A 21,871-nucleotide genomic window follows, 5' to 3' on the forward strand; every position below is an offset into this window, starting at 1 on the left:
AAATCTAATATAACATTTGTGGCTATTGTATACTCGGTACGCACCTCCATAATTCTAAAATATCATTTTGTTACTTATGTGAGACATATACGAGAGACAAATTTTGGGAATCAAAATATCTTCGGACAACGAGATAACGCGTTTAGTTTGCGTTTTTATCTTTTTATAAAATTTAAAAAATAAAAAATATTAAAAATAAAAATAAAAATAAAAAATTAAATCAAACACACCTTATATTCGTGTGGTCTCTATTCACTTTTTATCACATTTTGGAGCTATTTTTTAAAATTGATTTTTTTATGTTGAGTTTAGATTTTATTTTTGAAAATATAAATATAAAAATTTAGAGTACATTTGATTTGTATTTTTATTTTTTTTAGTATTTTCTGTTATTTAAATTTTGTAAAAAAAATAGTAAAAGTAATATAATTTTATTTTCTTTATTTATCTCCTGTTCTTTTATTCTTTATAAAATTTTAAAAACAAAAAAATATAAAAAAACAAACGAAACAAACTCTACTTAGAGTTTTTATTTCTATTTAGAAGGTATAGAAAACATAAAAAAATATCTATTGGTACAGAATAATAATATATTTGTATCTTTGTAATAAAATACTATTTTATATATTAGTAAAAAAATAATATAAAAGGAACGCTTAGTTAGCATCGATTAATGATTAAGTTACGTGTATATTAAAATTAGTTATTAAAATTAATTATTAGTATAAAATATGCATTAAAAATAAATTAAATAACACATATTTACACACAATATATAATAATTAATTTTAATAACTAATTTTAATATACAAAATAATATTTTTTTTAGCATTCCCATAGAGTAATGTTATAGAAAAGAGTTAGAAAAAAAAAGTATTTTTTTGTTATAAAATAAAAAAAAAACTTAATTAACAAAAAACCAATTTTATATTCAAAAATCCAACAATTTTTTTTTATCTGTGGGACATGTTTGCTACTCCAATAAATCTTATAAAATTCATAAAGTTCACAGCATCTTCGATGAACCTTAAATTTTTATATTTTTGAGTTGAAAAAGATTTATTTGTGTACTCTTATGGATTGGTGTACTCTTGGTGGCACACGATTGACGTTGACGATGTTAAAAAAATTATAATTGTTGTATTTTTTAACTTTTTTTTCATTCAAATTAAACTAAATTAAATTTTTATTTTTATGTACTATTGTGTACTCATATATATTTTTGGAGACGATATTAATAATTATTATTGTAACCAACAATGTTAAAGAAATTATATTTATTATATTTTCTGTTTATATATCTTTTTCGAATTTTTAATTTTTTTGTATATTATCTATTTATTCTTTTTTTTATAGGTGTTTACAGAAGATTTAACTCGAAGTTAGCCGTTGAATAAAACGAAATTCATAGAAAACTAAAATTCAAGGGTGCGACGAACTCATTTAAAATAAAATAAAATAAAATAAAATGTATTCCACACTTTAAAATTCGGATAATATTTTTGAAAAATTAATATTAGAAAAAAATCCTATCATAATATACACATGTTGCAGGCATTGTGTAGCACGTTGTTAAGCACTGTGGTTCACACTCGGTGTCTCCACCGAAAAGGTTCTGTATATATGTCAATTTTCAAGTTTCTCTCAATTGCCAATGCTACTGTTATGAGTGTGATATTCCTTGGTGAAGCTTTGTATCTTGGAAGGTATATTATCTATCAATTAAAACTATTTAATTTCTGATCAACTCAGATTCTGTACTAAATTAGTTAATTTTACTTTTCCGTTGTTGCTTAATAATCTTTTTCTCTTGAACTTCAATGTTGTTGGAACAGTGATAGTGTCTACTGGGTTTTATTCTGTTACTTGGAGAAAAACAAAAGAAGATGAATTGTTTCAAGATGAAAACTCCTTGTTGGACAGTAAGGTTCCTTTAATGACTTGTTGTATCAATTATGAAACAAAAGAAATGACAAATTTGGAATTCATGCACTCATTTGATAATGACTGTGTTGGCATCTTTCCTGTTATTGAGCAAGTTGAAGAGCTTTATAAAGTTGGCAGTATTTTTTCTGTTATTTGAAAGAAAAAGTACGAGAAACTAATGGAATATTTGTATAATATGTACAATGGAGGTTTAGGAAGTATTAGAGATATAATCATTAGTGTTATTTTTTCCATCAGTTGAAATTTTTAAAATGAGTGTTATCATGACATGGTATTAGAGCTCTAGATCTAAAAAGTCAAGAGTTTGATCCGTGGTGAACTCAAAAATTAGTTTAAATTTTTGGGAACCTCATTGTACACGTTGTACAAATAGTCTATTGACTCCCTAGCAGGTTAATTCTTACCATTGACATTAAATCTTTATTTACTTTTTACTAACTTTATCTTTTATACATGTTATTGTATTATTTATAAAATTCTTATTATTTTTATTTATATGAGCTCTTTTTTATTATTTATTATTTTTATTTTTTATTAGCGATGTGTTTGACATTATACACTTTTATAATTGTGATTTTTTGTATTATTTTTACTATCATCTTTTTATAATATAGTTTATTGATTTTATCAGGTAAAATAAATTAAATAAAAAATTAACCGTAAATAATAATAATAAAAAATATAACATATTAAAAAAATATTAATAATACTAAAAAAATTATATATAAAAAATATCATAAAAAAGAATATAAAGAAATACTAAATTACCATTCTCATGTTAATATTCATCATGGACAATGGCCATTAATAAAGTCCCTTCATATTGGTTATACAAGTCGGTTTGATCGAGATAGAAAAGGAAAAAAAAGAAAAACTTGTGGAGTAGGAGAATAATGAATGGAAAAATGAGGTTAAAAAGGAAGAGAATAAAATACAACAAAAAAAGAAAAGAAAAGTGCGGGCTTTCTCTGTATACGGTCGTATACAGTTTGACAAAACGGCAATTGGTCTAAAGTAGCATGATACAAAAATTAAAGAGCAATATTTTAAATTAATTTTCAAAATTTTTTTAGCCAAATATTTTAAATTTTAATGACTAAAATTAAAGTAAAGTTGTCTTGTGGATCGCACACAAGTTGATTATTAGTATAGTATGAAGTAGTGAAGCCCAGCAAGCCATATCCACCTAAATTATTGCAAGGAAGATCCGTTTCACATCACATTTCTTATCTTCCAACAATTTAATATTTCTGCTTGTGTTCTACGTCACCCATTATAACCAAAGTCACTCTCACACACAAATACGCCAAATGATCAAAGCTTTTTTCAGCATTATCTTGAAAGTGATGCCACCAAACCAAAATGAGTATTTTCATAGCAACACTCCACTCTACTACTCTCTCTGCCTAAAGTTTTTGTCCACATATCTAAAATTTTCGTCTGACAAAAATAATCCAGGTTTACCAAATTAATTATTTGTATAAAAAAAATGGTCGAGTTGTCATCATTTGACAGAAGCCTTTTCCTCCCTGACTACCGAACTTGAAGTTGAGTCTCGCAATATTGCATTTGCATGTTAGTTTTTTGAGGGGAAGAGGAAGATGGCGAGAAAGTTGTTGAATGATTTGGTTCCTTTGGGTGCCATGGTGAGCATGGAATGCGTGAATGTTGGATTGAACACTCTGTTCAAAGCAGCTACCATGAAAGGCATGAGCTACCATGTCTTTGTTGTTTATGCTTATGCTGTTGCTGCTATTCTGCTTCTTCCTGCTCCCTTCATCTCCTCAAGGTTACTATTGACTTTTACAATCATTTCATTTGCAAACAAAAATATGTTATATTCTGTTACTTTCTCTGTTTTGCAGATCAAGAGTGCTTCCTCCTCTTACTTTGCCAGTTGCAACTAAAATTGCTTTTCTTGGCCTCATCGGGTACATGCAAATTGTAATTTAATTTGATGGATCTTGGATTTCTTCTGTTACTTCTTTTGGTCTTTACTGATGGATTGTTGAAAATTGAAGATGCTCATCTCAGATAATGGGGTACACAGGAATCAGTTTCAGTTCGCCAACTCTTTCTTCGGCGATCAGCAATTTGGTGCCGGCTTTTACCTTCTTGCTCGCCATCGCTTTCAGGTTCCTTACCTCCATTGATATGAATAGCAAAAGAATCTCGCTGTCTTGCATTTTCAATGGTTAAGGACTTCTCAATCATTAGTTTTGGTTAACGTGTTTTTCTTTTACGTTTGGTTAACTACTTTTTTATGTCCAACTTTGATTCCTAGATTTCCCAAGTAGTAATAACTTTCCATTTTTGACAGTTTTTAATTGAAACATAACTTTTTATAAGTTACAATGACATTTTTTGTTGAAAAAAAAAAGAGTGAATTGATAAAACTTACAGATAAACATGCTCTTCTAACTCTTGGTATCTTGATAAGTAGAATGTGTTTGGTTTGCCTTTTTGTTTTTATTTTCAGAATTTTCTGAAGAAAAAACAGAAAACAATATGTGAAAATAGAAAATAAAATTTTATTATTTTTATTATTTTTTTCTACAAAATTTTGAAAACAGAAAATAGTCAAAATAAAAACAGAGAATAGAAATGCATACCAAATGCACCCTTAAGTTTTCCTTAGAGGGATCGTAGTGTGCCCCTACCACTGTGCCAACTTCACTTGAACTTAACAATCTCTTTATATGTAATTATTACTTTTAAATTTTGACAGTTTATTAGATCTTGCCGGCTTCTTATAACCAAATTCATGACAAAACCTTTCAAAGCGATCCTCTGAAGTTCTACAGTTATCCAAAGAATTAATGTAATGACTACTAAGAAAATTTTGTTTTCGATTTTGGAAAAGTATAAATCGTATGTTTAACTTGGTGTGAGCCAGCTTGGAGTATTTATTTAGCTTCAACTTACATTGCTGTTCAGAGTAATTTGTTTTCTGTTACAAGTTGTTAACTGTATACTACTTAAACCACCCCTTCTGCATGTAAACGGTTTATTTGAATTAATGCAATAAATGAATTTCATTTTCCGAAAAGCTGATGATCCTGTCTCCCCATTCATTAGTTCAATATCCTTACTGAAGAATAGTTAATGACTAAGTTTAAAGTTTAAACTACTCAGATGAATGATCTCTTTATGATTCATATTGTTATGCTGACTTTGTACACCATGTTTTCTGTTGAATGTTTTAAGGATGGAAAAAGTGGCTCTGAAAAGTTCAAGCAGCCAAGCTAAAGTCTTGGGCACCATAGTATCAATATCAGGAGCATTCGTTGTAACTCTTTACAAAGGACCACCGATCATCATTATTCATGCGCCTTCGTTCTCAATTCAACATCCAATTAACAATCTCAGTTCTGTGGATCAAAGTTGGGCCATCGGCGGCCTTCTACTGATGGCTGAGTATATATTGGTTCCTATGTGGTACATTGTACAAGTACGAATTCCCCGTATTACAATTTATGCGTAAGCATCATGGCCGCAATTGTTGGCATTTTTACAGAGACAAATCCAGGTGCTTGGAAAATAGGAGTAGATACAGCGTTGGCATCTGTCCTTTGCTCTGTAAGATACACACAAAGTAGAAGAGAACTTTATGGTATAGTGTATGCTATTTATCTGAAAAAAAAAAAATTTTGATGATGCATTTCACATGTTTAGGGAATTTTCGGATCGTTCTTGAACAATGCTGTCCACACATGGGTATTACGCATAAAGGGACCTGTCTACGTCGCAATGTTCAAGCCACTCTCGATTGTCATAGCTGTAGCCATGGGAGTCATGTTTCTTGGTGATTCTCTTCACCTTGGAAGGTATGTGTTTGGCTTTTCGCATAAACTCGGTTACATGTATACATCTGCAAATGCCACTAAATTGTTTCTCCACTTTGCAGTCTAATTGGAGCAACAATAATATCAATTGGATTTTACACAGTAATGTGGGGTAAGGCAGCAGAAGAGGTGGATGAAAACATCTCAAACCCGGTGTTACCAACTACAGAGAACAATGTTCCTCTCTTGCAAAGCTATAAAAGTGATTTATCTGAAGAAAAACATTCACTTATATAACTGACCAAACTACTCTTCAAAGCTCTAAGCAATGAAAAATATCCCAAAAGAGAAGCCAGAAAAGAAACGGAGTAGATGGAAGATAGAATCAGAAAGAACAAATATAGAAGCATATAAGGATCAAAAATCCCATCAGAAACAGTTCAATTGAATGAGAGTAGTGTACTTACACCACAAAGCAAGGAACATAAACCAAAATTTCTAAAGAGAAAGCATTCTATCACCAAGTGGGAGTAATATGAACGTGTATTCTGAAGATATGAAATGAAAGCAAGCTTGTGTGTCTGTTGTAACATATTTTCCATGATAGGTTTCCAAAAGCTTCTGTGCAGCTTAATTTGTATTAAGTCAGCAAATATTGCTAAATAAACCAAAAAAAGAAATTGAAAATCAGTAATAACCAATGATGCCTACTCTGATACAGAATGAAAGAGTGCAGAGATACAAAAAAACAGTAAGAGTAACATTGTGTCTTTCTTTTTTAATGGATGCCACAATAAAATTTTGTATCTTATGCATGGCATGAATTTGTATTGAGTGTAGTTAACAAGCGAATCGAAAGTTTTTCTTTTCCCAACCGAATAGAGACTGGGGATGGGGACAAATCCCAGCCCCATAGAACCGTTGTAATCCCTAAAATAGAGAAAAATACAACCCTAAGAGTACATTCGAAACTATACCCCAAAGTGACAAAAAAATATGTATACCTTAAAAAATGCAGAATATTTCAAATTATTTGCCTTTTATTACAAATCAAACATTAATATCCTCAATATGAAAAGTCTACATGCCTCGTCCTAACTAAAGAAAAATAATACACCACAATGTCAAATTTTTCTGGGGGAACAATTTCTCTAAATAGGGAAAAATATTCCCTAGTCCCTACCCTCTCCTATCCATTCCTCCACAAGGACTATAATGTTTCTGAATGAGGAAAGATACTAAATGATAGACATGAATAGAGTAGAAAGCATTCAACCGCCAATGAAAATGACAATATGCATCTAAACAGCTTATGCATTTCAAATTCCCCAAATACTCCCCGCCAGATTTCAATGTCTCCTCTGCGTGCTTCATTGTTCAGCTCACCGTCTACTGTATAGATCTCATGATCAAAAATCTGATAACACGTGTTTAGTACCCCTCGAAAAACATACCACAAAGCGACAGTGAAAATTGAAATAGCTCTCGCCAATGCCTTTCATGCTTTCAGGTCATCAGATATTGCCGACGGTATACAATGTGTTGTGAGGATATCCAAGGTTGCCGCCTTGGCAGTGCTGGTCTTTAGTACTACTATCTGCAAAAGTGGGACATTCAAAATTTGAATAAGCATTCATCTGATTCATAATGAAGTTATTGAGCTATAAAATATTCGAGAATTAAAGTAGTTATCTCATCGGGGCTTCCTTGTTTAGACCTGTGTACTTTTCTTTTTGCTCTCTCTTTGGCTTACCCAAAAACAAAATATTGCAGCAATTTGATCAAAATTTTAAACATTTGTGTTTTTAACTTTTTATAGATATCTACTGTCGCATGCATATTTTGACCAACACCTCCTAAATCTTTTCAAACTTCAATCCAAATATTGTCTAAGCCTACTGCCCTCTCATTCTTCATCAGCTTTAGGACTTCCTTTACTTCAACGTCTCAAATTCTTCGGTAATAATTAAAATTTTGGTCTTCTTTCTTGTATGTAACTGAAAATACAAAAGAGTCTCCTCTCCCTCCATAAATAACTCGTGAAAAAGTAGCTCTTCTATATTTCGTCAATACTTTCATCAGTGACCAAAATCTCACCATTCTTGTCCTTAATGACTTAATTTGATCCAAATCTCTCATCCTTCGTACCCAAAGACTGATAAAGATTCTCATACACTCTTGTTTTGACTTTCTTATTGCCACCTTTGTCTCATTCTTAGCAGTCTTATATTTCTTAAATTTTCTACAATATAGAAACCACTCTTTAAAGCAAACTAACAAGAAGGATTAAAATAGACAACTTTTCAAATTTAGTAGACCGAAACCAAAAATCGAGTATTTTACAGGGACCAAAAACTTGTTTAAGCCTATAATCTTTTACAAACTAAAGTGTTGAAACATAAATATTACAAGGACTAAAGTGAGTACATTTAATCTTTTACAGGCTAAGTTTTTAAATGAAAATTTTCCTAGGACTAAAGTGTAGTTATGTAAAAGATAGAGAAAGAAACAACTTCTAATTGATATGACAAATCAAATTCCACATAAGAAACTAGAAAAAATATATGCTTAAACGAAATATGTAAAGAATGGGTAAAGAGAAGAATGGGCAGCTTACTGATACACGAAAGTTAGATTAAATGTTAATTCAGAAAACTTTAGAAAGTGTGAAATAGATTAAATGTTAATTCAGAAAACTTTAGAAAGTCAAAAAAAAATTCACACGACTGAGTCCATGAGAGGGAACCTGTTGGTATTCCAGATCAAACTTTAGAAACTCATCATCACAGTTCTCAACCATCGTGGCCAAGCTCTTCAGATTCTTCACAGGCTTACCATTGAAAGCAAGAACCTATATGAATCCAAAAAGAGAAGGGGTAAGCATTTCAAACCAACCATTGATTAAGATCTATAACAATTAATAATTTAATATCAATAAATGTTCTCTTACCTGAGTGTTAACTATCTCCTCATATCCAATATTAATGTCAGACACCAGAACCTATATAGTAAAGTTTAAGAGCAAATGTTAAACAGCAAATCCAATTGAAAAAAAAAAAAGAAAATTAAAATAAGGGATAGCATAGGCCAAGACCTGAGAAACAACAACAAGTTGCTCATCAACAGATTGTGCCATAGCATGTAGATGTTTCTCTAGGAGCTTCACTGGAGCATCAAACTCATAATCTTTACCATACTGGATCATACAAATTAAGAAGCAATAATAAAGTTAGTAACAAATATAAACTCAAACAACAAAAGATAATTTCCAGAAATAAAATTTTCTGTAATCATAGACACAAATTTAAGATATTTAAAACACTACTTTTACAACTTGCAACCAGAAATCACAATAACATTGGTTTTATATGCACTGTTGCAAAATGATAGATGCCTTTTCACTTTGGACTTGATGGATAAACAATCATAACATTGAATAATTTTGAACTTCCATAAAGAAAATTCAGATCTAATTGGGGAATCTAATTGGCGAGACAAGCACTAAATATAGAATTTAATCCACATACAATGCTCAAACAAAGAAATAAGATTCTGCCAGTGCTCCACCTGGAGTACTGCATGATGATATGAGGTCAAAGTGTCAAACACCTTTGGATACGAGAACATATGGCAACTTCTTGTAGCAGTTATGTTCCTGTTAAGAAAGATGTTTAAATCTAGACAACACTACAGCAGTCCAAGGATTGGAAAGATATAAGTTCATGACAATCTAAAATGATTTATATGCTACAATTTGGAGTATTTAGTTGGAGCACAATTCGCGTACATTCAATGAAAAATTTTCTGACAAGCAAGTTTTATGGGATAGGATTATAATTAAGCATTCATTTGCTGTAAAGTTCATGATTTCATTTAAAGACTACCTGACATGGTGAGAGATTGGAAGCGATGCTTTATGAATAGTTCTTTTGGCTTATTATATAGGAAGTTAAAAATATTCACAGATGTACTATATTAAACTGCGACTTCAATTTATAATTATTAGTTAAAAAACTTACAATGGTGTATTATTTTTTTATTATTTAGTCAAAAAAAAATATATTTTGATATTATGTTTTAGAATTGTTGACATCCATTTTTGATAATATAACAAAAATTTTGAATATTTTTTGTCTTAAATTTCTTGTTACTAGAACAAAATAAGACAACTAACACGCATATCAAGAAAAAATTATAATTTTTATACATTTAGATATTGAAAAGACACAAAAATTCTTTTAGCAAAACTTCAACAACTCATAAAAGTTAACAGAATAGTTGGTTATTAATCAAAGTGATAGACAAAATTAAAAGTTCTGATAACGATATTTGGTGATAATTAATAACCATCGAATAGAAGAAGACGAGAAAGGATGAATATAATTTTTTATCTCTAATTCAAATTAAATACTGTTAAAAATAAATAAATATACTTAATAAAATTTATAAATAGTTAATTTGTAAATAATATTTCTAAATCTTTATTTTGATTTTTTTACACATAATAACAACGTAATAAAATTTTTTAATATCTTATTTAATTTAAATTTATAAATTTTATACATTCTTAAAGTTAAATAATTTAAAAACAATATTTTTGCTTCTAAATTTTTTATTCTTAATGTTTAAATTATTTTATTAAATTTATAATTTTAAAATAAAAATATAAAAATTAATCTCTTAAAAATAATAGAAAAGCGGCTGAACAGGCATGATAGTGCCTGTTGAGCCACTAGTATATATAAAAGGACAGCCCAGTGCACAAGCATCCCACGTTAACGCAGGGTCCGAGAAAGGCCGCACTCAAAGAGTGTAATGTACACAGCCTAACCTGATAATTACATCAATGGCTGTTTTCACAACTTGAACACGTGACCTTGAACTCACATGAAGACAACTCAATGGTTGCTCCAAGGCTCCCCTTCAACAAATTGAATTTGGATAGAACTAGGGAATAGAGATTACCGAGAGAAGGTCTCTTAGCTTAATGACTATGACATTATATTGCTGAAAGGAAAAATAAGTTAGAAGCAAAAGAAAAGGATCCAATGGGCTAAAGAAGATATAAGTTCTGAATTTTTTCTGAGTGACCTATCCGGCGGCATGGAGAAAGGGAAAAACACTATCAGTAATCAAAGCATTGGAAATTACAGAAAGTGTGCACGAAAGACATCACAAGATTCTATGAGGACAGTTATTTCAACGGGAACCTTCTAGACCTTTGCTTGAAGGGTTATATTGGTATCCTGCCACCCACAAAGTAGCATCCTTTCTTAAGAGAAACCCTGAATAAGATGAAGTAAAGTAGTTTAGAGCATGGATATGGGAAAGGCAGTGGGTCCTGATTTGTTTACCACTGATCATCAAAGCTGATCCTTTTGAAATGCTTAAAGAATTCCATAGGATTGATAACATCAGTGTGAATATTAAATCCAAATATATCACTTTTGTTCCGAAAATAGATACCTTGCTTAGGGTTAAAATCATTGCAATGGTCCCATTTGTTTGTATACGAAGTTACTTGAACAACACTGGAGAGAGATGGGTAGGAGACACAACCATCATAGATCCTCTCGCACCAATCTCGTTATTCCCAATGGAGAGTACCAGTAGGAAATCTAATGCTCAAGTCCGACAAGGGTTGCAAGAGGTATTAGGTTTAAAAGTCATGCCTAACCACACATATTATGCATAATGCATGTGTCGGGTATTAGTTCTAAACCTAATACCCCCTTGCAACTCATGCCTGACTCTAGTATCAAGTCCCTGTAGATACAACTCCCTCCATTGCGAATAACAAGCAAACACTACAATGTTGGCATCACCAGCCATGCCGTTTAGCCATAACATGGTGGAAGACTCTGATATCAATTGATAAAAATCTGAGAACTCCCTATCAAAAAAGCTAGCTACTGTTATTTGAAAGTACAAATCCTTATAAACTCCACACTAAAATCCCATACTTTTGATGTAGGTATCAAGTCTCATACCTTCAAGTCTTCAACTAGATCCTATGAATCTCACTCTTTTTGTGGCATCAGGTTACCCAGAACAAGAATGGCTTAGAAAAGGAAGGGTGGGATGCTAACACTTCCTATTAAGCTGCTCATTCTAGCCATTGGAAATTTATTTCCCAAAGGCCATAGATATTTGCATTCTTTAAAAGTAGGTAATGGTTCTCACTTTAATTTGTGGGAGGATCATTGGTTCTGAGGCTCCTCTTTCCTTTCTCACCTGTCTTCTTTACATAACTCTCCAATCCAAAATTTTTAGGACTATACCTTTCTTTGGACTTCCATTATTTTCAAATCCCAAACAATTCAGTGTCATCCTGAAACATTGTTGACCATTAATCCCTCTAAATTGTTTTCTTGTAAATCTTACTTTCTGTTCCTGTTTCTATTCTTAACTCATTCCACAAATACATCCTCCTTCCAACTTAATAAACCTATTTGGAAATCTAAAGCTCCTGCTAGCATCAAATTCTTCATTTGGAAACCATACCTCACAGGTTTAATACCAAAATACCAATGATGTTTAGTAGGTTCGCAGATCAGATATGGTTATTTTAGCTATGCTAACACTTGCGTTGAATTCTAAATCAAATATCATTTTGTTTTCCCATTATCCAGTGACAAACGTTTTCCGGAATGCATTATTAAGTACTTAGTATTGGGAGTGTCGGATACTCAAATCAATTCTTGTTGACTGCATTTGTTGGTTTTGGGAGGACGAGGAAGAAAGCCAAATATTTGTGGCAGTATGCTATTTATGCTACTATTTGGGGTATTTGGCTGGAATGTAACTCCAGCATCTTTAACGACAAACATTTAAACAAGCCAGCCATGTGGGATAAGATTAGGCATCTTGCTTCTACTTGATGCAAGCTGCATGAACTTTTTCGGGGAGACTGTAATAATTGCTTATTCTTCATACCTTTGTAATATCCTTCTCTTGTTAATGATACTTGTTTTACACCAATAATAATAATAATAATAATAATAACAACAACAACAACAACAATTACTAACCTCAGATCTAAGATATGGGACTGAAACGGCAGTAAAAACAAATCCAGCAATTATATAGTAGGAAGGAGGCCTGCCTTTGATGTGCGCTGGAATAAGCCGCTTATGAGTTGCAAGTTTTATGTTAAATTCAAGTATCTCTAAATTACGTAAAACCTTTACTAGAGCTCTATCCCCAGTATACTTCTGAGAGACAAGATAACTGAAACCAATGCGCTCCCCATGCCTGAACGGAACTACAAATATATCCCAGAATTAGAATGTTAGCTCTGTAAACCAATGGAACAATGAGTTAACCTTATTTAATGAATTTTAAAGCAAAACAGGATCAGGTTTCTACACATTAAATGAATTCCATAATATAGATATATAAATTCAATCCCATTTTGTAGCATCAATGGTCACAATAAAGAAGAAATCAGAGTAACATTTTCAAATACTTTTCCACTAGCACTAAGGATAAACCATATCCAAACTTATAATAAATGTTCAAGATTTCAAAAGATATTTCATATGAAGGGGGAACCAAATAACAATTCAGAAACATTCATTATTTCTTAGCAGGTTTTCTAGTTGTGCACAAATCCATATAATGATATGATAGGTGGAAACACGGGAATGATATGTGGAAAGTTGAGCAAATTTACATTTTACAGATATTGAGAATGCTAACCAAGTAAAAACATGGCAGATTACCTGTTCCATCGTTGGCAATATTGACCCCGTCAAAGCTAATAATCACATCAGATGGCTTTAGAACATGAGATTCTGGAGCTGTGGGTTCAATTCTTCTAATACGCACACCTTTCTGGTCAGATGCCATCCCCATTGACATTCTCAGATCAGGATTTTCCATTTTCTGCCACTCAACTCCAAGAACGGGAAATCCTGAAAAGCAATTCATTGAAGATAAATTCAGTTAAGATGTGAGATCTAGCTGTCAAACACACAATAAGTAAATGCACTAAATTGTTAAGGTCAACCAGTAAAAAATGGTAAAAACTAAACACACATGCATTAAATTGTGAAGGCCAACCAGGAGAAGGAAGGGGGCACCAAAAGGTATAACCCCCAAAAAAAAAAGTCAAGAATAAATTGAAAATAGAATTCTCCAGCTAAGCAGCTAATCTTATTTGTGTTTTTTTTTTTTTTTTAGAATTTGAGAAAAGAGAGGGATGATGTGCTTGACAAGTGAAGCATTATTCTCAGTACCTGTATAAGCCCCATTCTTTTCATAGTCTTTGATAAAATGTAGGATAACGGGAGTGGGTATTACGTATCCTATATTTTCCACATCTTCGTGTTTAAGAGACTGGAATGCAATCCCCACACATTTTCCCTTATCATTAAATGCAGGTCCACCAGAATTCCCAGAATTTATTGCAGCATCTATCTGTAGAGGTATTTGAGGAGTCACCAGCAATAGTCAGTGTAACGCGCGCGCGCACACACACACATATATATGGATAACTCTAGAAATACAACGTTAAATTAAGAACTGAGAATTTCCATTACCTGAAGTCCCAGAAGTTCGGTAGAACCATGAACATACGAGAGTATCTCCATGCGTGAAACAACACCACTAGTCACAGATATTGTATCTCCTCCAATAGGATAGCCTACAACAGTCACAGCATCTTGCAGTACAGGCAAATCTCCAAACTCAACAGGTGAAACTCCCTCCCAAAAGTCATCATCACTCACCGTCAATAATGCTGAAACATTATCAGAAGGAAAAAAGAAGTGTAGATGAATTAATAAATCACGTGTATGTGTAGCATAACATCATCCACAAACATACAATAATACAACAATTAGTACAAATAACTGAGTGGGGTTGACTACAATGAATCAATGCTTACACCATTAGAAGGTATATTAACACTTCCTGCCCAATGTAAGAGAGTAGGAGGAATTAACAGCATTACAGCAGAAACCATCCAAAACCCTGATAACAGGAAATGAATCCTCTTAATTTTTTCCTCTCTGATCTCTTACCATATACTCTTTAAGTGGGATCAACCGAAAACATGTTAGAGAAGATGTTGAATAGTAAAAGATTGCACACACAACAATTGAGAGGATCCATTCCATGATATATAAACGTTTTTCCAATTTTTAGAAACTGAAAATAAAAAGGAATGCTTCAAAATAAAGATAAATTGTAACATGATATATAATTCTTCTTTTACATGCATATCACAATATTTTCCTCTCCCTAATGCAATTATATATTCAACACGAAGTAAAGATCGTCACTGTCACTGTCATTTTCATTCAATTCCTTGTAGTGCTACAAGTTTTCCATTTGGATAGCAACACATAAAAGTTCTAATATTGAAGGAACCTCAACAAACGCAAACCCTCAAAAGAACTAAATGCTATCAAGGAGTTCAAATACAGATCGAGAAATACATTAAACAAAGACCGAAAATTTTCAGTTACCAATATCGCATTCGGTCCCAATGGCCAGCACGGTGGCCAAGTACTTTGTATCAGACCCACGCTTCTTGAGCTTGACCTGAGTGTGGTGCTCAACAGAGTGAGCGTTGGTCAACACCCTCCGACCCGCCACGATGAACCCGCTGCTGCTGGAGCTGTACTGCCTCTTCCGCTGCCACGGTAGCGAGAAATTCGGCTCCGTGTGCACGCAGAACACCTTCACCACCGCGTCCATTGACGGCACCACCTTCGCTGCGGCCCCGCTGCCCTCCCACTTTGGCATCAGCGGCGGCTCTGCCACCGACCCCGTCGCTGCGTAGTCCCCATTTTGTTCTGCAATCCGGGAGCTACGCCGATCCGGCACCGTCGCGGAGGTCGGCGGCGATTTCTTTTTCTTGTTCTTGGACCGGCCACGGCGTAGCCCATGGGACTCCGGGTCACTGGTTTCGGCGGGTTCGGGGGCAGGGATGACAACGACGTCGTTCTTGGAGGTGGTGGCGTTGCTGCTTGTGGTGGTGGTGTTATGGTCTGGGGATGCGGTTTCTTCGTCAGTTGCGGGTTTCGATTTTCGTGGTCGCTTTCTCTTCTTGTCGCCCATTTTTGCGTGTGAGAGCGTGTTAGAGGGGAGAGAAATTTATGATAATAGGGAGGAGAATCGAGAGGTGACCAGTTTCTTCTCTTTGCACAAGTCTGCCACAACAGCAGACGCGGTAGGAGACGAGAGTCGGAAATTTGCTGGGTTATATAAACTATGAAACAAAAAAAAAAGGACAAATAGATCCTCCTCTTTTATCCAATAGATATTTAAGTTCCGAAAGATTAGAATTTAATGCTTAGGTGCAGTTGCTTAAATAAATTCTTCGGAAAAGCTCTGGATAGGGCTTGTATGCTTTACAAGTTTATTAAACAATAAAATCAAAATACGCGCTACTCCACGTACGTTGATTACACGCGCTATATAACATCCCGCGTATATCTAACTTCCAAATTTAAAATATTTGTTTCCTTCTTCGTTTTCGTTATTTTGAGATTTGGTTGTTCTTCTTCTCGCGCGTCTTCCCTCATTCTTCTCCATCGATCTTTTCCTCTCCTTTTCTCACTGGTATGTTCTTCGTTTACGTTACCTTTTTCTCTCTCTGCAACTCGAGCTTCGTTTTCTCTTTTGATTTGTTGTTTTCTGAAATCAAAGTTTGAACTCGTTTTGAAGATAATGGATCATTCAATCTCAGATTGTCAGCTGAATCCAGGCGAAGTGGATTATGAATTTGAATCTAACGAAGTTCCTGAAGTTTGATTTACATAGGATTAGTATGAATTTTCTTTCAGTAATTTGTATAGCATTGTGTAGTTTAAAAATTGCTGAACATTAACTGTGAAAGTAACACGTTAACATGAATCTGTCGATTCAATATATTAGTTGTGATTAATTACCTGGAATTTATAGCAGACGCTCGGGTGTAGATCAATTCTTCTTTGGGTGTATTTTAGCTATAAGTGTGGGTGTATCTACACTTTACTGGTTTTTTGTTATTTTTGTTTGAGTTGTTGTTGTTCAGGTGTATTATATCAGACATGATTCGGTGTGTTTTTAGTTTTTTACATGGTGTATTCTGCAGTCTGTGTATTGACAGTTTATGGCTTTAAAGGTCATTCTGTAGTTGAGTTGTTGTGGTTCGGGTGTATCATATTAGACATGATTGGGTGTATTTGAATCATATCTATGGGTGTATTCACAGTTCTGACACGGTGTATTATGCAGCCTCTCTCGGCTGTTGATGACGAGCTTGTTCCAAAGGTCGGAATGACCTTTACCACCCTTGAAGATGCCGGAAAATTTTATAGGAACTATGCCAAGGCTGCAGGTTTCTCTACAAGAGTTAGGTGCACAAATAGGAAGGGAAACGAGATTAAGAATCAACTGATTACATGTAGCAGAGAGGGAAAATGGAAATCTAAAATATCTCCAACCGAGAAGACCAATCCGACAGCCGGTGTAAACGGTCCTGCAAGAATTTATATACACACATTGAAGGATGTCGGTGCTTGGATCATTTCAAAGGTTATGCTGGATCATTCACACCCCTGTTGTCCAAGCAAAGCAGAGATGCTCAAACAGCACAGGAAACTAAGCATGTCCATTCGTCGTACGATAGAGAATAACGATGAGGCCAGTATCAGACCAAGCAAAACCTACCAATCATTTGTTGCGGCTGTCGGGGGTTACCGCGAGTTAAATTTTATCGAAAAGGACGTGAGGAATTACATTACCAGGGAAGTGCGGAATGTTTCCGAACAAGAAGATGCAAAGAAATTCGGGAAATATTTCTTAAGAATGAAAGAGAAGAATCCGAATTTCTTTTTTGAGCTGGAACTCGAGGAGGATCAATCGATTAAGCTGGCTTTTTGGGCCGATGCAAGAAGCAGAGCCGCCTTTGAGTATTTCGGAGACGTCATTTCATTCGACACCACCTACAATACAAACAGGTAACAAACTGTCCCTGTTTATGATGCTAAATTAATTTATTTTTACGAATCCGCGGCAGAGGTGTATATTGGTTGTTTCATTGGGTGTATTCGAAGCATTTGTTGGGGTGTACCTAATGATTTTGCATTCTGGACCATGGTAATTTGTTTCAGGTATAATTTGGTCTGTGGTTCTTTTGTCGGGGTGAATCACCACGGTCAGTCAACACTTCTCGGATGCTCTTTGATGAAGAACAAAGAAATTGAATCATTCAAATGGTTATTTCAATGCTGGCTTCGTTGCATGGGAGGAAACGCTCCGAAAGAGTTTCTCACCGATCAGTGTGCATCAATGAAAAGGGCTTTAGAGGCCTGTATGCCAACAACAGTTCACCGCTGGTATATTTGGCACATCATGAAGAAGATTCCAAGCAAATTAAACGGGTACAAGGGACATGCCGATATCGAACAAGAAATGAGCCATGTTATTTGGAACTCTCATAGAAAAGACTCATTCGATAGGAATTGGAACGATTTTCTGCTAAATTTCGGTCTTGCGGACAACAAGTGGCTTTCAGGTAATGTCTTTTTAAAATCTGCAGCAGAGGTGTAAATTGCATGTTTTATCGGGTGTATTCACAGTCTGTGTTTGGGCGTATTCTGCAGATCTGTATGAAGACCGTCATATACGGGTTCCTATCTATCTGGATCACCATTTTTGGGCAGGGATGAGAAGCACACAAAGGAGCGAGAGCGTCACATATGGGTTCCTATCTATCTGGATCACCACTTCTGGGCAGGGATGAGAAGCACACAAAGGAGCGAGAGCATGCATTCATTTTTTAACAAGTACATCACCCGAACAGCTCGCTTATTCAGTTCGTCAAACAGTACGATAATTGCCTCAGAAGCAGGGAGCAAGCAGAGAGAGAATCAGATGCTGCAGATTTTCATACGATCATACCGTGTGCAACCAAATCCTCCATTGAAGCTCAGTTTCAAGATGCATAGACTCATGCAAAGTTTAGGGAAGTCCAAGCACAATTCAGAGGAAAGGCGAATTGCATCACCAGATTAAAGAATTCCGCTCTAGGCTATTCAGTATACGAAGTCATAGAACAAGTTTCCAGCTCAATATTCAACAAATTCGCGGTTACCTACGACTCAGTTGCAGCCGAGGTAAAATGCCAATGCTTATTATTCGAGTCGAGAGGGATACTGTGCCGTCACGCACTAAACATGTTAAGCTTCGAACAAGTAAGCCAAGTGTCCCCTAGATATATACTGGAACGATGGAGCAAGAAGGTAAAGAGGCGACACACACACATCAAGAGCAGCCACGACGAGCCACGGATGGAGTCAAGAAGCAAGAGGTTCGACCAATTGATTTTTCGTTCGCAAAATATTTGCGAATTTGCCTCCGAATCGGAGGAGCTGACTACAATTCTGCACCGTGCGTACGATAACACCATGGCCGAGATGGAAGCATTAAAAGCCAAAAGGAAGGGGACATCTTCTTTATCCCACGAAGACGCCAACTTGGAATCCGTTAACGAGCTTCAAAGCTCGCCAAGGATTCGAACAAGAGGACGTCCAAAAAATAGGCTAGGTTCAAAGCTGGAGAAACAGATTGCAAATGCCACAAAGAAGAAGAAGACTAAAGTTTTAAGCGAGGTAAAAGTAATGTTCTTTAAATTTGTGGAGATTGAGTTTATTTTTCTCGTTAATAGTTTAGCTAATGTGTGAGTGTTATATTCAGATAAACCTTTTTGATGCTGCATCAGCGGCGCATTCAAATTGCAGCCAATATCAAGGACACGTTATAAATTATCAGTTCAGGGTACCAGCAGCAGGGGATAACTCTTTGGGTGTATAGTTATATAGAATATGGGTGTAAAAGCACTGTTCTTTTTGGGTGTATTTTTGTTAATTCACAATTAATATATAGACACATATATAGATACATATAGAACAAAAGCTGTAAAAATTCACAGGTTATGGGCGTATATTTCATTTGATGTTTTTCTTCATATTTTAGTACATGTAATTCATTCATTTTGAATACAGCACAGACAGTTGGGTGTATATTTTATTCAATCTTGGGTGTATTATTAGACTTGCGTTGGGATAGACACATATATAGATACATATAGAACAAAAGCTGTAAAAATTCGCAGGTTATGGGCGTATATTTCATTTGATGTTTTTTTCATATTTTAGTACATGTAATTCATACATTTTGAATACAGCACAGAAAGTTGGGTGTATATTTTATTCAATCTTGGGTGTATTATTAGACTTGCGTTGGGTGTAACAGTTTATAATTTATGTTTATATATGCCTTGATTTTTTGCTTCATATTTTACCACCTGTAATACAGTTTTTGAATACATCACAGGCAGTTTACCATCACAGATAGTTTAACTATGGGAAAAAATATACATGGAATAGAAGTTGTTGATAAATGGCAAATATTTACATCATTTGTTCAATTTACAAACTACCCAGCAGTTGGATTACCCAGTTTCTATATCAGCAGAATTGATCTGACAAAACGGACTCAATAATACAGAGGATGGCTTCGACAGCCTTATAGCACTACTCTCTCTAATTGCCCGATCTCTCTGTTTATTCATCTCACTGAATAGTATCCGGGAAGCATACTCCACTCTATAGTGGTCCACCTCCTCCTACAATTAAAAAGTATGTTATGTTTAAACAGAAATATTAATTCAGTAAAGTAATACATAGTTATATAGTTCTAAAGACAGTTACATGTGGCCAATTATCCCATTCATACTTCCCCTTTTTAATGTTTTCCGCCTCAATTAACTCAAGCCACTTCATTACGTAGATAGCGCAGTCATAGCTGAAAACGAAGAAAATAAATTACAAATCTCATTTAGAAAAGTTTAATGTTCAGAGTCACAAATTTATACCTTGTTTTTTGCCCTGATATTTTAACATATGATGCTTTAATTTTCTTCTCGTTCTCCCCTTTCGCCAGAGGTTTCCCGCCGGCATATGTTATCAATCTTGAAAATACATATCCCTTAAATACCAAAACGAATCAGTAATACACTCGAATGAATGGACAAGATACACCCAACTGAATGCACAATATACAACTTCTATCTATGAAGGGAATGAAACTCGGGTAGACTTCCACCCTGAATTCCTTTTTCGTTTTCGGTGATATGAATTCCCCCTTTGGGTGATCCGAAAGTGCCATGCTCTGCAAGAATTGCGAAACAAGAAATGAAATACTGAAAATACACAACTTACACCCAATCGAACCTAAAAAATACACCCAAATCAATACAAAAAATACACCCAAAGTTCGTAGAAGTAACACTTACCACAATATCGGAGGGGAGACAGTATATTTGTTCCTGAAACCTCTTTTCATTTTTCTGGTTTAGGATGAGGCAGATGGCAGATACAATTTAGAAATATATGCCGAAATCAATTTTAAATTAATAAACATTTGCAGTTGACTTTGGTGGAAAAACATTAATGTTAGTCTAATATTACCTGAGATTCTATATCACTTTTTGCCTAGAGGGATGCAAGGTGCATTCTTATCAAAATGTATTCTCCTTGGCCAATCAGAGTGCAAATCTCCTCACACTCGTCAGTATTACCATCTGTGTCTTCCTTCAGTCTCGTCCCCCAGATGTAGCACTTTTGTTTCATATCATCCGGAATTTGATTTATTCCCCCAGGAGTTTCAAACTTTGCAGAACTTTCTCCCCCAGTCTCCCTCTGAATTTGTGGACTTTCGTCTTTTCCCTTTGCCGCACTGCTTGCTAGTTTTTGGACCAAACTGTCTAATTGTTCTAGCATACTTGCAGTTTCTGGAGATTTTTCCCTTTCTGTCTCCTGCGTTGACGCCCCCTCTTGGCTTGAATCAGTCAATCCAAGGCTGAATGATGACATCCCTGGATCTATTTTAGGGACATAGGTTGCTGTCCGTGCCATCATCAACAGGGCAGCAGCGTCTTCTGCGGCTGGATGACTGCGTCATGATGTATAACAATAAGAGTAAGAATAAGAATATACGGATGATAAGCAGAGATTAATTTTAGTCTGATGAACTTACATTTTAGTGGAGCTGGGGGAAGCGTGGGTGTGGTTTCTTGAAGTTGTTTGGGGGGTTCAGGAGTGCTGCACAGTTACACAAAATTAATCATGGCGTAAAAAAAA

General features: G+C 34.6%; 2 protein-coding genes across 3 annotated transcripts; one reads left to right on the forward strand and one right to left on the reverse strand.

Moving 5' to 3' along the window:
• The first annotated feature begins 2,840 nt into the window (after positions 1-2,840).
• Positions 2,841-6,552, forward strand: LOC107495037 (WAT1-related protein At3g28050-like). The gene is given in 7 exon segments (XM_016116088.3): positions 2,841-3,736; positions 3,813-3,878; positions 3,969-4,082; positions 5,155-5,411; positions 5,414-5,526; positions 5,623-5,774; positions 5,855-6,552. Coding segments are annotated over 7 exon segments (1,065 nt in total). The 5' UTR covers positions 2,841-3,548; the 3' UTR covers positions 6,030-6,552.
• A 200-nt stretch (positions 6,553-6,752) lies between these two features.
• On the reverse strand, positions 6,753-15,957 carry LOC107495036 (protease Do-like 9). 2 transcript variants are annotated; one of them, XM_016116087.3, is made up of 9 exons: positions 15,206-15,954; positions 14,276-14,475; positions 13,973-14,153; positions 13,457-13,648; positions 12,764-12,996; positions 8,827-8,928; positions 8,683-8,733; positions 8,479-8,583; positions 6,753-7,329 (listed from the first exon to the last, which is right to left on the reverse strand). In XM_016116087.3, exons 1-9 carry the CDS (start codon positions 15,798-15,800, stop codon positions 7,231-7,233), a joined length of 1,758 nt encoding a protein of 585 aa, XP_015971573.1. In that variant the 5' UTR covers positions 15,801-15,954; the 3' UTR covers positions 6,753-7,230. The 2 variants fall into 2 exon arrangements, with proteins under 2 accessions (XP_015971573.1, XP_020980882.1); XM_021125223.2 differs by lacking the exons at positions 6,753-7,329; positions 8,479-8,583; positions 8,683-8,733 and adding an exon at positions 9,300-9,387 and having other exon boundaries at positions 15,206-15,957.
• Positions 15,958-21,871: the final 5,914 nt, after the last annotated feature.

This window comes from Arachis duranensis, chromosome 6 (genome assembly GCF_000817695.3).
Source record: "Arachis duranensis cultivar V14167 chromosome 6, aradu.V14167.gnm2.J7QH, whole genome shotgun sequence".
Classification (NCBI taxonomy): domain Eukaryota; kingdom Viridiplantae; phylum Streptophyta; class Magnoliopsida; order Fabales; family Fabaceae; genus Arachis; species Arachis duranensis.

Excerpts from the sequence above, each read along its gene's own strand:
- LOC107495036 (XM_016116087.3), bottom strand. The coding sequence starts at position 15,800 with ATGGGCGACAAGAAGAGAAAGCGACCACGAAAATCGAAACCCGCAACT. Across the intron at positions 12,997-13,456 it reads TATTGCCAACGATGGAACAG|TTCCGTTCAGGCATGGGGAG; the intron begins GTAATCTGCCAT and ends ATATATTTGTAG. Across the intron at positions 8,929-12,763 it reads TCCCATATCTTAGATCTGAG|TATGGTAAAGATTATGAGTT; the intron begins GTTAGTAATTGT and ends TGTATGATCCAG.